This window comes from Psammomys obesus, unplaced genomic scaffold (assembly GCF_907164565.1).
Source record: "Psammomys obesus unplaced genomic scaffold, mPsaObe1.curated_primary_1811, whole genome shotgun sequence".
Taxonomy (NCBI): Eukaryota; Metazoa; Chordata; class Mammalia; order Rodentia; family Muridae; genus Psammomys; species Psammomys obesus.
In genome coordinates, this window is record NW_026590767.1 from 11,020,251 (window position 1) to 11,034,883 (window position 14,633).

Here is a 14,633-nt window from a genome sequence, read left to right on the forward strand (position 1 = left end):
TCCAGAACCAGGTAGATGACAGCTAGATACAGCAGAGTGTAGACCTGGGGTAGACAGGGGTCACCCTAACTCCTCTGAGGGGCTTATTCCATTGTGGCCACTGGCCCCAGGCCCGGCTGAAGCGGGGAGGGGTAAGACCTATCCCTTTTCTTTAGAAGCAGGCGTCTTCAGGTATCCTCCTAGGCTCACAGGTAATGAAATTGTTCACAAAAGAGAAACCAAGGCCTGGGTAGACTGGCTCTTTACTTAAAGAAAAGCAACAGAGCCAGAGGCTCACCAGGGGTAGGGGGCTTCAGTGGGACGCTTTGGGGCAGGAGCACAATCACTGGGTGGAGAAGCATCAGGCGGTGTGTAGGTCAAAGCAGCTGGCAGGGGATGCTGTGAAGACAAAAGGGTCAAGGTGAGAGGGGTAGGTAGAAGGCTGGTGTGCTGGGAGAGAAGACAAACCCTGGCACAGACCGGGAGGTAGCCTTGAGTGAGGGTAGGTTTCTGGGCCTGGCGGAAAAGTCAGGGATGTGGGAAAGGGGCGGGGGTGGGGGGAGTCGTGGATACTGGGAAGGGCGGGAGGAAAAGGGCAGAAGGGTCCTGAGCAAGCCTGTGACCCTGTTTAGGCGGAACACACTTACCCACTTACCCTAGTCACTGGCAGAGCGAGTGGTGGGGCACGACAGTCACTGGGGTGCCTGGGATGGCACGCCCTCTGCCTTCTGCAGATCTTCTTTCTCCCTCATGGCCAGAGGCTTCCCTGACGGCTCTGTGCCCGCTGCAGCTGCAGTGGACACAGCCACCGCCGCTGGGGTTGGGCCCTTGTGCTCCTCCTTGGAGGCCCGGTAGCCGTTCCCCCAAGCGGCGGGCATCTCGGTGCCATGCTTGCGGCTCAGCGGGTAGGCGCCGATGGCTGCCAGGATGCTGCGGTGGCGCTCGGGGTCCATCTCGGTGTAATACATCTCCAAGGTCAGCGGGGTGCATATCTTATGCTGCAGCGGAGGTATATTCCGGACCAGCAGGGGCACCAGGGATCCGAGTGAAAGAAGAAGGGAGGAAAGATCCCAATTAAAGGCCCACAAAGGCGGCTTTGGCTTCCAGTCAGAGGGTCAGCGCCCGAGACTCCTTGGAGAAGGGGGTCGGGACTGCTAGGGAGGAGTTTTGTTAGAGCCATGCTGTGTGGGAAAGGCAGAAAACACACAGACTGGCCTAGTGGAGCAAGTTTCTAATTCCAGCAGTGGGAAGGCTGAGGCCGGAGGATGGATGTGAGTTGGAGGCTAGTATGGGCTATATAGTGAACAACAGAAGCTAAAATGTCTCCTCCCCCCCCCCCCAAAGAGGGGAGGCGGGGACACCTAGACTTCAGTAACTGTGAACTCCATTCCAGAGACCAGACAATTAAGAGGAAAAGAGAAGGCCTTATTTCTAAAATATGAAGCACTTTAAAAAAGTATTTTAAAAAATTATAACCGTAGCCTGGTGTGGTGGCGCACACCTTTGATCCCAGCGCTTGGAAGGCAGAGGCAGGCAGATCAATGTGAGTCCCAGGCCAGCCTGCTCTACAAAATGAGTTCCAGGACAGCCAGGGCTACACAGAGAAACCCTGTCTCAAAAACAAACAAACAAACAAACAAACAGCCTCTCACGTGGGCCAGTAGGTGATACATGCCTTTAATCCAGCACTTGGGAGGTAGAGGAACTATCTCTGTGAGTTCCAGGCCAGCTGGGGCTACACAGTGAGACCCTGCCTCAGGAGAAGAAAGAAAGAAAGAAAGAAAGAAAGAAAGAAAGAAAGAAAGAAAGAAAGAAAGAAAGGAAGGAAGGAAGGAAGGAAGGAAGGAAGGAAGGAAGGAAGGAAGGAAGGAAGGAAGGAAGGAAGGAAGAGAAAAGAAGATAAAAAGAAACAAACCTCTCAAAGTCTAAGGAAAATACAAGAAGTTTCCATAAAGACACCTGCCAAATGCAGGTAGGGCCCCTTTCAGGAAGCTGGAGGACACCGAGGGTCCCTGAGTTATACCTCCTACGTTGTGTTTGGATAAAACACCTTCTCTGTCTTTTCTGCTTTTTAAATTTTACTTTGTGTAACTGCTTCAGTTGGCCACAAGAGGTCTTCTTGAGACAGGGTCTCCCAGTTGACCTGGAGCGAATCTCAACAACTGTCCTGTCTCTGTCCCCCCTCAATGCTGGGGTTACAGGCATTTTATTTATTTATTTTTTTTTGCGTTGTTGTTTTTGTTTTTCAGGACAGGGTTTCTGTGTAGCCTTGGCTGTCCTGGAACTCACTCTGTAGACCAGGCTGGCCTTGAACTCACAGAAATCTGCCTGCCTCTGCCACCACTGCCCGGCTACATCTGGCTTTTTACACAGGTTCTAGGAACTTGAACTCAGGTCCTTATATATATACACAGCATGTGCTTTCCTCTACTGAACCATTTCTCTAGCCCTAAAATAATATTTTCTCAGAAGTTTTCAAAAGATACAATCTCGCTCTGTTCTGGAATGTAAGGAGATCAATCACACAGGAACAGCCTTGCCATTTAGAAGGAATTTCCCCGAGATGGGAAATGGGAAGCATCCTTCCTTGTTACTGCCACAGAGAGTCCTGCATGACCTGGCATTGCCTGGAGATCATAGGAGGACTATGGTGGTCTCTACGGTCCCTGCTCAGCTCCTTGGTCGCTCAGGCTTACCCGAAGCAGGAAGCCATCTGGGCAGCTGAACTGGTCATACCAAATGGCCTTGTACATGATCAGTACACAGCCCAGGAGTGCCATGGCAAAGGCGAGCATCCTTGCAGTAGGCACCTGGCAGAGGAAAGGGAGCAAAACAACGCAGGTGAGCGAGGTTAGGGCCAGCCCCTCTGAGGCGAACAGCCTCCTCAGGACTGGGCCCGGGCATATTACCACTGCCCCTATATCTTGTCTTCTTCTTCAGGTCAGCTCCGCAACCAGAGGTCTAAGAAACATTCTTTGCAGGCCCAGCTTTGCTGGGATTCTGGAAACATCCATGACCAGGTAAATTGTATTTAGCCAGTTAAGTTGTGTGCAGCCAATTGACCCAGACGGTTCTATAGGAACTGGTTTGCCTTGCCCATGTGCCCCCTACAGAAGTTGGTGGTCATCACGGCAGGAGTACTGGATGCAGGGAGCATTGTGCCTGTGTGTGTGTGTGTGTGTGTGTGTGTGTGTGTGTGTGTGTGTGTCTTCTAATGAGGCAGGTGCATTAGTACTGCCCTGGGTGAACCCAAACAAAGAGCACCAAGGCCCCAGCACCCTTAAGGGGCACGCCCACTGAAGAAACTCTGGAAAAGGGGCAGGCGTTGCTTCTGAAAATGGAAAAAGCATTAGAAATAGTCAACTAAAAAAGATTACTAAAACCATCACTGACATGGTTCAAAGGAAACAAAGAGGAGATATTTGCCAGATAAAAGATAAGGCTCATATCTATTCCACAGAAAGCCTGCAAAGAGGTACACAGTGATGGGCTGGGAAACAGGGGCTTCCCTGGAAGTGTCTCTTAGGACCTCAGGCTGTTCAGAAGACTGGGTAAGGATGGATGGTAAGGGGCCTGCCAGCACTAGAGGTGACATCTGAATAGAACTGGCCCTTCTCATCCCTAGGAGGCCTAAGTGGGACCCAGTCAGACCTGAACTGCTCATCTATACCTCCCGCCCCCCAAAACTTACCATGGTGAGGGGTGCCATACTTACTTTACGTCCTTCCTCTGGGTGGCCACAGGCCAGCCTCTGACCCTCCAAATCTCCAAACTTCTTTGGCTGGTCTCCAGAGGTAAGTTGATATTCTGTCTGTGTTTTGATGACCACCTAAAGGAAGAGATGGCCTTGGCATTGCTGGACCGCTGGCAGGGACTGGGACAACCCAGAACTGAGAGGGTTAGGAGCCAGTTCTGACCATCAGTCTGTACTGTTTGGTGGCTAGTAGAGCTGTAGGTATCTCAAATCTGGAGCCGAAGGAAGGTGGACACTGAGAGTCTGATGAGGACCACAGATGTTCAAGGCCTAGTCAGGCCACAGGTAGAGTTCCTTACTCTGTCAGCAGCCGTTCATTCATGGTGCTGGTTCTTACATGAACTTTTCCTTCTGCTGCTCCCTAAGCTGGCTCTTCTCCTCCAGGAGCTCTGTCCTGACTTCTCTGACAGCTTACAGAATCTTGAGCCCCCAACTACATGGGGCTCAGACACAGGCAAAGGATAGCTCTGCCCACAAAGTCCGATGCTACAGGAAATGCAGCTGAAGCTCACCTGGATTACCGGAGAGCTGCCTTGGGCTCCTCAAGGACCAGGCTAGGCCAGCCTTGAGCTTCTCTTCTCTCCTCACTGACTTCTGCTGAAGGCTCAATCTCCCCCAGTCACCTGGCTAAGAAGTCCTATTTTGTGCCCTAACCTAAGCCCCGTGAGTGGTTGTACTATCACTGTGATGAAACACCATGGCCGAAAGCAAGATGGGAAGGAAATTTTATTTGGTTTACCCTTGAAAACTGCATTGTAGTCTATCATTGAAAAATATATTCAGGACAGGAACTCAAGCAGGGCTGGAACCTGGAGGCAGAAGCTGACGCAGAGGCCATGGGGGAGTGCTGCTTACTGGCTTTGCTCCTCATGGCTTGCTCATCCTGCTTTCTTATAGAACCCAGGACCACCAGCCAAGGAGTGGTGCCACCCACAGTGGGCTTGGTCTGCCCCCATTAGCCACTAATTATGAAAATGCTCTTGCAAGCAAGGTGGCACACACCTGTAATCCCAGGACTCAGGGAGGCAGAGGCAAGCAGATCTCCGCGAGTTCGAGGCAAGCCTGGTCTACAAAGTGAGTCTAGGACAGAGAAACCTGTCTAAAAAAAAGAAAAGAAAAAGAAAGAAAGAAAACAAGGTGCTCTGTAGATTGCCTACAGCCTGATCTTGTGGAAGCACTTTCTCAATTGAGTTTCTCTCCTCTCAGGTCACTATAACTGTCATCAGGTTGACATAAAAGTAGCCAGCACAAGTGGTAACTGCAACTTTCTGGCCCCTGTTAGATTACATCACAGTCTGAGTGCTTAAATTCTGAGTGGTTAATTGACTCTGTTTCAGATGGGGGAGGGGGCTCTGATGTGAGAGAGCTAACTGGGAAGTCACGCTTGCTGGTGGCTAGTTTGGATTTCTGCACGGCACAGTCTCTGCTGGGTGCACTTTGGAAGAGACAATGCCTACATAAACCTCACTCACACCTCTTGGTCCCCAGGCAAGCCTGAGAAAGCCTCCTACACTAGCTCAGGCGACTCACCTGATCAGAGAATGATGGCTGAAGCTGGCTGACATCCAGGGGGCTGATCAGAGGGACACTGTCCATGGCTCCTCCATCTTGGTCTCCTGACTCCTTGCCTGACTTCCCCGAGAAGCTACAGCCTAGCTTCACCATGGTGGATGGTGGGCTGTGTCCCAGCCTAGAAACAAAGATAAGTCATCCTGAGCACAGCCACAGAGCTGGTTCTGGAGTAAAGACCCAGAATGGCCTAAGACTCATGTAAGATTTAGGGATGGAGCCAGCTGGCTGTGGTGACAAATGCCTGTAATCCCAGCAGAAGCAGGCAGGTCTCTGAGTTCAAGGCCAGCCTGGTCTACAGAGCAGGTTCCAAAATAGCCATGGTTACACAGAGAAACCCTTTCTCGGAAAAAAAAAAAATAATTAGGGATGGGCTTTGGGAGGTCATCTCAAAGCTTCTCATCTCTTCTTGATCTCTCAGCTGTGCAAGGATGGTGCCTCTGTCCAGAGAATATTTCAAAATAGAACTGAGACGAATTCCTCTGGCTAGCCTGTTCAGGAATGTGCTTTATGGGCACATATTCCAATGGGAGGAAAAGATCCAGGGAACAGTTGGGAGAACTGGACTCCCAGACTCAGCTACCAAAAATTCAGAAGGCCTAGACCAAGCTGAATTTGTTAGCTGTTGATACTTTAAAAAGCACAGCAAACAACAAACAAACAAATCCAAAACCCAAAATAAAACAATGACAAAAAACCAGAAAATGTGTATCATATGTAATATAGGACATGTCCACATTAACTGCCATTGATTAGCTATGTGAAATGAACATGATGGAAGTACACAGTCCTGATGGAGCAAGAAGACCGAGCCTTTTGGAGAGCTGAGACCCCAGCCTGCCAGTAAGGCAGTCATTGCAGTCTGGAGGAGGTGCGGGTCCCACTAACTGGGGCAAGTCAAGAGCGAGCACATGCAAGGCTGGAGAGATGGCTCAGCAGTTAAGAGCACTCACTACTCTTACAGGGCACTGAGGTTGGGTTTCCAGCGTCTATAAATGATGGCCTTCTAACCTCCTATATATAACTCTAGGTCCAGGGCATCTGCTGCCTCTTCTGACCTCCACGAGCTTCTGTGTGCATTTCGTGCACATACACACAGAGATTTATAAGTATAAATATAACAAATATTTTTTTCAAGGAGTGTATACTCTCATCGTGAGGCTGATCTTAGCGAGGGAAGGACCTCTACACGCTGACAGCTGGAAAACAAAACATTCCATCTTTAAAACCTTCTAGAAACTGTGCATGGTGGCACTTGCTTTTTTTTTTTTTTTTTTTTTTTTTGGCACTTGCTTTTAATCCTAGCACATGGGAAGCAGTGACAGGCAAGCCTGCTCTATATAGTGAGTATATAATAATAGCCCAGCTAGTATTGCACAGTGAGACCCTGTCTCCAAAGTATAATAAAACACCACAAAACAAAACAACCCCCCTCACGTAGTACTGCAGCCCATTACTATATCATGCCAATATAATCATTTTTTAAAAAGAAACACTGCCAATGTGTTATGAAACTTCCAGAGAAAAAACAGAGGAGCCCTCATCAGCTCCTGAGGCACCCCCCCATGTTCTCGGAAGGACTTACAGGTCAGTCCCACCCACAGGCAGGAGAGACCCTAAGTGAAACTTGAACAAGCTGAGTTCAGCAAAATAGGAGAAGATCATGGAGGTTTGTGTATATTCTGGGTGTGAAATTCAGAAAGCATTTCCATGGGGCTGGGGAGACGGCTCAGTTGGTAAAGGGCTTGCCATGCAAACATGAGGGCCTGGCACTGAGCCCCAGCACCCACATAGAAGCTGGTCCAGTGGCTTGCATCTATAACATCAGGGCTTCGAGGAAGTGGGCAGACACACATGGAATTTGGTGGCTCAACAGACAGCTAGCCGGAATAGCTGAGAATGGAGAGCTTGAAGTTCAGAGAGAGACCCTGTCTCAAAAAGTAAGGTGGAGAGTCAGTCATAGAGGAAAACATCAAGTGATCTTTGCACGCACAGGTGCAAAGTTCAGGTTCAGTGAACCTGAACACATAGGCAGGCACACATTACACACACACAGAGGGGGGAGGACTCTGCTGGAGAGATGGTTCAGCAGTTAAGAGCATGTGTTGCTCTTGCAGAGGGTCTGGGTTCAGTTTCCAGCACCAACATGGTGGCTCAAAATGGTCTATACAGCCAGTTCTAGGGATCTGATACTGACTTCTGACCTCTGCAGGCACTGGACACACAAGCATACATACATACGTGCATACATACACGTACATACATACGTGCAGGCAAAACATTCATTCTGACACCGTAAAATAAAATGAATCTAAATTTAACAAAATGAGAAGGGATGGGAGAGATGGCTCAGCAGTTAAAAGCACTTTCTGATTTTACAGAGGACTGGGGTTCAGTTTCTAGCATCCAGATGGTGACTCACATGGATCCATAATTCCAGTTTAAGGCCAGCTTGGTCTACAAAGTGAATTCCAGGGCAGCTAGGGCTACACAGAGAAACCCTGTCTTGGAAAAACCTAACTAACTAAATAAATATAAAAATTTTAAAAGCCATCTCCTTTTCACCTTAACAGCAGCAAGAAGGAAAACGTCTGGGCAATTTCAGCAGATAAGACTGCTAAATTTGATAAGACTTGAAGTTCCCTCACAGTTAAAAAAAAAACCTGCTTTCCCACTGAGGGCAGAAGAGGGAGGACTGTTCCTAAACTCCTTGAAGGTTAGATTAAAAAGGCAACAGAGTTACTGAATGGAAGTTTTGCTGTTTTGTTAGCTTTTTGTTTAGTTTTGTCTTTTGAGACAGGGTCTCATGTAACCCAGGCTGGCCTTGAACTCCTGATCCTCCTGCCTCAGACCCCTGAGTTGAGGATTACAGGTGTCCATCATCACACAAACTTGAATCCTAGTTTTTTGTTTTTGAGATTGTGGAGATGTAGGTGGCCTTGGCCAGTCTGGTGGTTTGCATAAGAATGGCCTCTGTAAACTTGCATATTTGAGTGCTTAGTGACCTGGGAGTGTCACTGCTTAAAATCGATTAGAAGGATTAGGGGGTGTGGCCTTACTGGAAAGGAAGTGTGTCACTGAGAGTGGGCTTTGAGGGTTTCTCAAATATGTTTCAAAGATATATTTTTATGTGTCTGTGGCATTTTTTTTTGAGAAAAGAATTAAATTTTTGAATTTTGTTATTTTGATTATATGTCTATGTATGTAACTTATGTTATGCTTTGCCTGCATGTATGTCGGCGTCTACTTGCAGAGGTCAGAAGAAGGCACTATTCTATGCGTGTCTTTGTGGGCAGTTGCCCCCAGAAGCCAGGGGTGCCGGATCCACCTGAAGCTGGGAGCTGCCCAATGTGGGTACATGGAATACAACTTACATCCTTTCCGCTCTCGAACACTGAGCTATCCCTCCAGCCCCAGGTTTTTGTTTTTGTTTTCTTTTGTATTTTTTTTTGTTTTGTTTTTAAATAAAGTTGGGTTTCAATATATAGCCCTGTACAGTTCAAGGCTGGCCTTGAACTCAAGATCATCCTGCCTCAGCCTCCTAAGGTGTAAACCAGCTAAGATTCTATTTAAATAATTTCAAAGAACAGGACAGAAATGACTCGCAGGTGTTCTGTACGGAAGGCCGTGAAATATTAAGCGGGGAGCAAGGGACATCTGAATCCTCCACCAGGCAGGGAAGCTGCAGTGCAGATTTTGAGGGTCTTTATGCTTATATGCCTCTCCCTGTATTTGTAGAATCCACAGCTTCCAATCAAAATTCTTACAAATTTGTTTATGAATTTGAAACATCAAAATTTTATGTAGAAAGGTGGAAAGATGAGAACACAGATGACGTCTTGACAAAGGAAGTTCATGTGCTGGGTGTCTGCCCTGGTCACTGGTATACACTGGGGGCTGCTGGTGCCTTACAGAGAGAAACCCATCTGACAGATCCTACACATTCCGACCCCTGTTAACAGCTGCCCGCATCGTAGTAATTAAAGTGTGCTTGGAACACTGAAGCTGATCCTGTCAGTACATACGTATTTGAACACACATAATGAGCACACGTGGGTGCAGACATAATGCACAAATGAACATAGAAATTTGTTCTAGAAATTGTTCTAGGACAACCAAGACAACCAAGCCCTCCAGGGACCATGCAGGGGAATATTTCTAGTCTCAGGAAGAAAGAGTTCACCAATCCTCTTAGAAGGAAATCTTAATAAAATTACCTTCCATGTTAACATTAAAAATCCTTGCCTATCAAGACCTTCAAAGAGGAGAAACAGAAACCAAAACTGAAAGGTATTTGCAACACCAAGTGACAAGAGGGTGGTTGTGTGAATGATGTCCCCCCCAAGTTTTTGACTCTTAGTGTCAGTGAAAGAGACTTTATTTGAAACAGTCCTTACAGCTGTAATGAGTTAAGATGAGGTCATACTAGAACAGGGAGAGGGATTATTCCACTGTGGACATCAAGAGGATTTAGCCATAAGAGGAATGCCTTCTGCAGACGGTGGCAGGCCGGAGTGTTGAGGCAGTTAGCCAAAGGCTGCTCAGGACAGCAGAGACTGGAAGGAGCGAAGCAAAACCTTCTCCTTGCAGTTTTAAAGGAAGCGCAGCTCTGCTGGAATCTGGTTTTGGACTTCTTGCTTCCAGGATGGTAAAAGTTGTGGTTATTTCGGTCAGCCATCCTCAGAAGTCCAGTTGGCCCTCCAGACCTGTTAGTGACCACTGCTTTTTCCTCGCTACTGGCCAGCCACATAGATGTGGCAGGCCCTGAGGAACACAGAGGAGATGGTTTTTCAAAGCCATCCACTGTCAGGGACAGCTGGGTGCAGAGCTTCCCAAGCAGAGAAGGAAGGCTGGGGAGGGGATAGAAAGGGATGGGTACTAAGAAGAGGGAAGGAAGCGGCGTCCACATACATCCCCTCCCCCACCTCAGGCAGGACCTCTGGGTCCCGGGTTCTTTTGACACATATTGTTCAGGTGACCTTGTGCCTGGCCCAGGCTTGACAGAGATCAAGCAGTGTCAACAAAGAGCTTTTTTATAAGGTGGACCCCGTCTTAGCGAAAGAGCTGGCTCTAGGTTGACCCTGAGCACTTGGGCAATCGGATGGTCTGCGGGCAACCGCGCTGGGCGTTGTGATAAAGATGGTCCGGAAATTGTAAAGAATATAAACGGCCGGCCAGGTAATACATGGAGGCAAAAGAGCCAGGGAAGAAAGCAAAACCGACAGAAGATGGCGTCCTCCCCAAGTATTCAAGCCTCTACCCAGGAGCTCCTCCTCCGGTTGCCTCGGTGACGCAGCTGGGAGGGCTAGTTTGCGTCACCTCGGGTTTCCATGGCAACAGAGGCAGGCCTCTAGCTCCCTGTCAAGTTTCAAGTCCTCCCGTTGCCAGGCAGAACATCGCAAACCACTCGGTGTGGAGAACTCTCCCCTCCTTTCAGCATACCAGAAGATTCCATCCTGGGTTTTGGGTCTCCGTTGGGAAAATGACAAGGGTCATAGAGCTTTAGAATTGGGAAACACCCACGGGTCCTTCACTCTATCCCACTCTGTCATTTCGTCTCCCGAGGGTTTGTTCCCCATTCTCAGTGCTCTCGGGGTGAGAGGTGAGGGAGGGCGGGGGGGTCAAAGCGGGGCATCTCTGGTCACGATCTGAGGCTTGTGCACCGACAAGATGTTGACGGACAGATGATAGTGGGTGCAGACTCTTATTTGAAAGTCCCTAAAAGCTGGGCTAGCGGTCTCAGGCTGGCTTTCACACGCACCCTTTCATGCTGCGTCACACACAAGTGCATATTGGTGCGGACTCGTGATCTCCTGCCGCAGCGCCCACCCTGGTCTGCTTGTGCCCAAGCCCTTTAGGGATTGGTTTGCCTCCAGTTTTAAGGGTTGTTGATCTGTGGGGCCCAGGCAAAGGGGGACGGAGAGGAGGGGCACGGCTGTTCGTGGCTCCCAACTCTCACCAGCCACCTGTGGCCCAGCATCCGGAGCCGAGCTGCGGCAGGTGGTTTGAGACAAGTGGCTGCCCAGCCTCCCACCCTTCTCGAACCTTCACGCGGTGACCCCGATCATGCCCTCCCGTCCACAGACAGCTAAACAATGCTCTGGTCAATACCCCTGCTGCTGACCCTCACCTCCCCATCCAGCTGTTTTCTCCTTTCTTCCACCCCACCCCCACAGCAGACAGACCTGAACAGGAGCTAGAATTTTTTGTCCCTGGGCCACCCCAGGGGTGCACAGCTCCCCCTGGCTCTCCAGGACCTGCAAAGGTGGAGCCAGCCCACAGGGAGGGGGTCGGCGGTCGCCACGGACTGAGGGGTCCTACTGCCCCTGCTGCCCTACTATGCCCAGGACAGGGAATTCCATATGGGGTTTGTGCAGGCTGAGCAGCCATAGTTCTTCCCAATGCCCAGGCTGCCACTGGTCTGTTTCTCCACGTACCTCGAGGTCTAGGGACCACGCCACCTCAAGTAGAGCTGCCCCCAACTGTCCCGAGAGGCCTAATGACCACCCTCCTCCTAAGCCAGCAGGGCCAGCCTGACTTCTAGTGGGAGGCCACGGGAAGGAGATGGCTGTGCTCCATGGCTCTGGCAGCCATCGGATCAGCCAAATCACTCCCACGTAGACTCTCAACCCCTACACCCATATCCTCGCACATACATCCCACTCGCACGCACTCACACACTCTTGCACCCGCCCCCCCCTTCCTCACACCTCTCACATCCCTGCACCCTTGCACACCCACGCACACATTCTGGCCCCCTTGTCCCCGTTCCAAAAGGAGAAACGTGTAAATGGCTCACAGGCAGTTGCTGCAGGACGCAGTCGCGGGAGGACAGGGATGCGGTGCGGTTGCGGAGGATGCAGCTCCAGACGCTTCGCCACCAGGCGGGGCGGGCCAGGGGCTGGAGCCCGAGAGCGAGGCTGTGGTTGCCATGGAGATGCAGGCTGGAGGAGGGACCACTGTGGCTCAGGTGGCCTCATACCCCCTCCCACGCAGATCTCTGCACTGCTCTAATCACAGTCACACGTCTGACGCGCACACACCTCACACACCCCGGGCACACATTTCGCATACCTGATACACACTTCACCCCTCCCCATCTCACATACTTCACGCACATTTCACACCCCTGACACACACAGCATGCAAAGTCATCCACCACACCAGCTCTCAGCTTCACTTATCACTTCACCGCAGGGGAGCAGGCACACCGGCAGCAGAGCTCTGGCTGCCCCTCCAGCCTGATCCTTCCTCTGACATCTCCCAGTAGAAGCTGGGGTCAGGACAGCTGAGATTGGCCACTCACCTAGAGGGTGGTCGCCCAGATGTCAGTGTCTGAATTCCTGGGCCGGAAGCTTTCGTAGGGCCAGCCTTGTGGTTCTTGGCTACTGTTGTCTGTGTAATGGCAATACGCAGAAGGTACTGGACAGATGTTTGGTTGAGAGTATGCCGGGCTTCACACAGGGTGTCTCTGGTAGATACCCATGTTTCTCCAGCTCTTACACTCACGAATGGTGGTGAACGGTGGCAGCTGTTCCCACAGCTTCATCTTGTTGTTGGCTGGAATCTTACTGCAGTCAGGAATGACAGTTTGTCCACAGACAGGTGTCTGGGTTGTTCTCCATTGTGTCTGTTGCTTGAAATGTAACAACATTCCTGACTAACTCTTTGTTAGATGAGGGCTGTAACCTCTCTTGGGTAGATGCTGGAGAGTGAAACTGTGGTGAACCTCCGATGTGAGTGCTGGCAACTGAACTCTGACCTTCTCCAAGAGCATCAAATGGTCTAAATATTTGTGCCATCTCTCCAGGCCCAACACTTAACTTTTAGAGAAAATGCTAAAACTGTTTTACCCAAAGTGAACACACTATCTTACATTCCATCAGCTGCATAGAAGGGCCCTAGTTTTCCATATCCATCAACATTTGCTACTATTTTATTATAGGGTTGGCATCAGCCTGCCAGACTGACATAACAAATTACCACAGACAGTCTTACTATTCTGGTGACCAAAGCTCTGAGATCAAGGTGCTGGTGCTGGTATCCTGCTTCCTCACTTCTGTAGACAGTGTCTGTCAGTGTCCTAACTTACTCTTGTTTTTTAGATGATATTTATTTGTTATTTACACAGTATTCTGCCTGCAGGCCAGAAGAGGGCACCAGATCTCATTATAGATGGTTATAAGCCACCATGTGGTTGCTGGGAATTGAGCTCAGGCCCTTTGGAAGAATAGCCAGTGCTCTTAACCTCTGAGTCATCTTTCTAGCCCACAGCCAACTTATTCTTAAAAGACACTGATCATACTGGATCAGGGCCTCCAATGACCCCATCTTAACTACTTCCTCTTCCTCCTTCACTTCCTCCCCTTCATCCTCCTCCTGCTTCTCCTCTTTCTCCTCTTCTTCATCTCTATTGCTCTTCCCTTTCTCCTCCTCCTTCTTGAGACAGCCCTTGGCCTTGAATTTTCTGTGTAGCCTAGAATGAGAATGAATTCCTGGTCCTCTTGACTGTACCTCCTGAGTGCTGGGATTATAGGCATGTATGACCATACCCACTTATGTGGTTCTCAGAATGGGGCTCAAGGCTCTGGGTATGTTTGGCACACATTCTACCAGTTGAGCCACATCCTTGTATTAGTCAGGGTTCTCTAAAGGAACAGAACTGATAGAATGGTTATGTGTACATATATGGGATTTATTAAACTGTCTTAAAGGATGTGATCTGAGTTGTCCAACAATGAGCGTCTCATATTGGAGAATCCAGTAGTTTTTCAATCCATGAGGTTGGGTGTCTCAGCAAACCCAAGCTGGTTCCAGAGGCTTGAAGAATTCCTGGAGAGCTGCTGATATCCAGTCTATGTTGGGATCCAGAAGAAATCGGTTCTGATGCCAAAGCAACAGGATAAATGAACTTGCCAGTGAGACAGAGGGCAAACAAGCAAAAAGCGTTTTTTTTTTTTTCTTCCATGTCCTTTTATCTGGACTGCCACCAAAATTTAGGGTTTTCTTTTTCTATTCAGCAACTTGGGTTTTAATTGATCCTACACACTGTCAAGTTCACAACCAAGGATTTGTCATCATAATCCTTATTACCCTTAACAGCTTTTTTAAAAAAGATCCTATCTACAAATACAAATTATAAATTATTAGAACCAACTGCAGACTTTAGGGGAGACAATTCAGCCAGTAGCAATATCCCAATAGATATGCCCAGCAAACTTTGCAGTTTGCATCCTCATTACTCTAGTGACCAAAGCCTGGCATCTTTTCACAGTCCTTTGCCTTATCTATCTATCTATCTATCTATCTATCTATCTATCTATCTATCTAT

The 14,633-nt window shown here is 49.1% G+C and overlaps 1 protein-coding gene across 2 annotated transcripts; it reads right to left on the reverse strand.

Annotated features, from left to right (window-relative positions):
• Positions 1 to 225: 225 nt before the first annotated feature.
• On the reverse strand, positions 226 to 12,358 carry Caly (calcyon neuron specific vesicular protein). 2 transcript variants are annotated; one of them, XM_055608911.1, is made up of 6 exons: positions 12,102 to 12,358; positions 5,264 to 5,423; positions 3,695 to 3,808; positions 2,676 to 2,789; positions 635 to 977; positions 226 to 378 (listed from the first exon to the last, which is right to left on the reverse strand). In XM_055608911.1, the coding sequence occupies exons 1-5, from the start codon at positions 12,233 to 12,235 to the stop codon at positions 672 to 674; spliced, it is 828 nt and encodes a 275-aa protein (XP_055464886.1). In that variant the 5' UTR covers positions 12,236 to 12,358; the 3' UTR covers positions 226 to 378; positions 635 to 671. The 2 variants fall into 2 exon arrangements, with proteins under 2 accessions (XP_055464886.1, XP_055464885.1); XM_055608910.1 differs by having other exon boundaries at positions 627 to 977; positions 12,102 to 12,217.
• Between the last annotated feature and the right edge of the window lie 2,275 nt (positions 12,359 to 14,633).

Excerpts from the sequence above, each read along its gene's own strand:
- Caly (XM_055608911.1), bottom strand. The coding sequence starts at position 12,235 with ATGGCAACCACAGCCTCGCTCTCGGGCTCCAGCCCCTGGCCCGCCCCG. Across the intron at positions 3,809-5,263 it reads AGCCATCATTCTCTGATCAG|GTGGTCATCAAAACACAGAC; the intron begins GTGAGTCGCCTG and ends CTCTTCCTTTAG. Across the intron at positions 978-2,675 it reads CAGATGGCTTCCTGCTTCGG|CATAAGATATGCACCCCGCT; the intron begins GTAAGCCTGAGC and ends CCTCCGCTGCAG.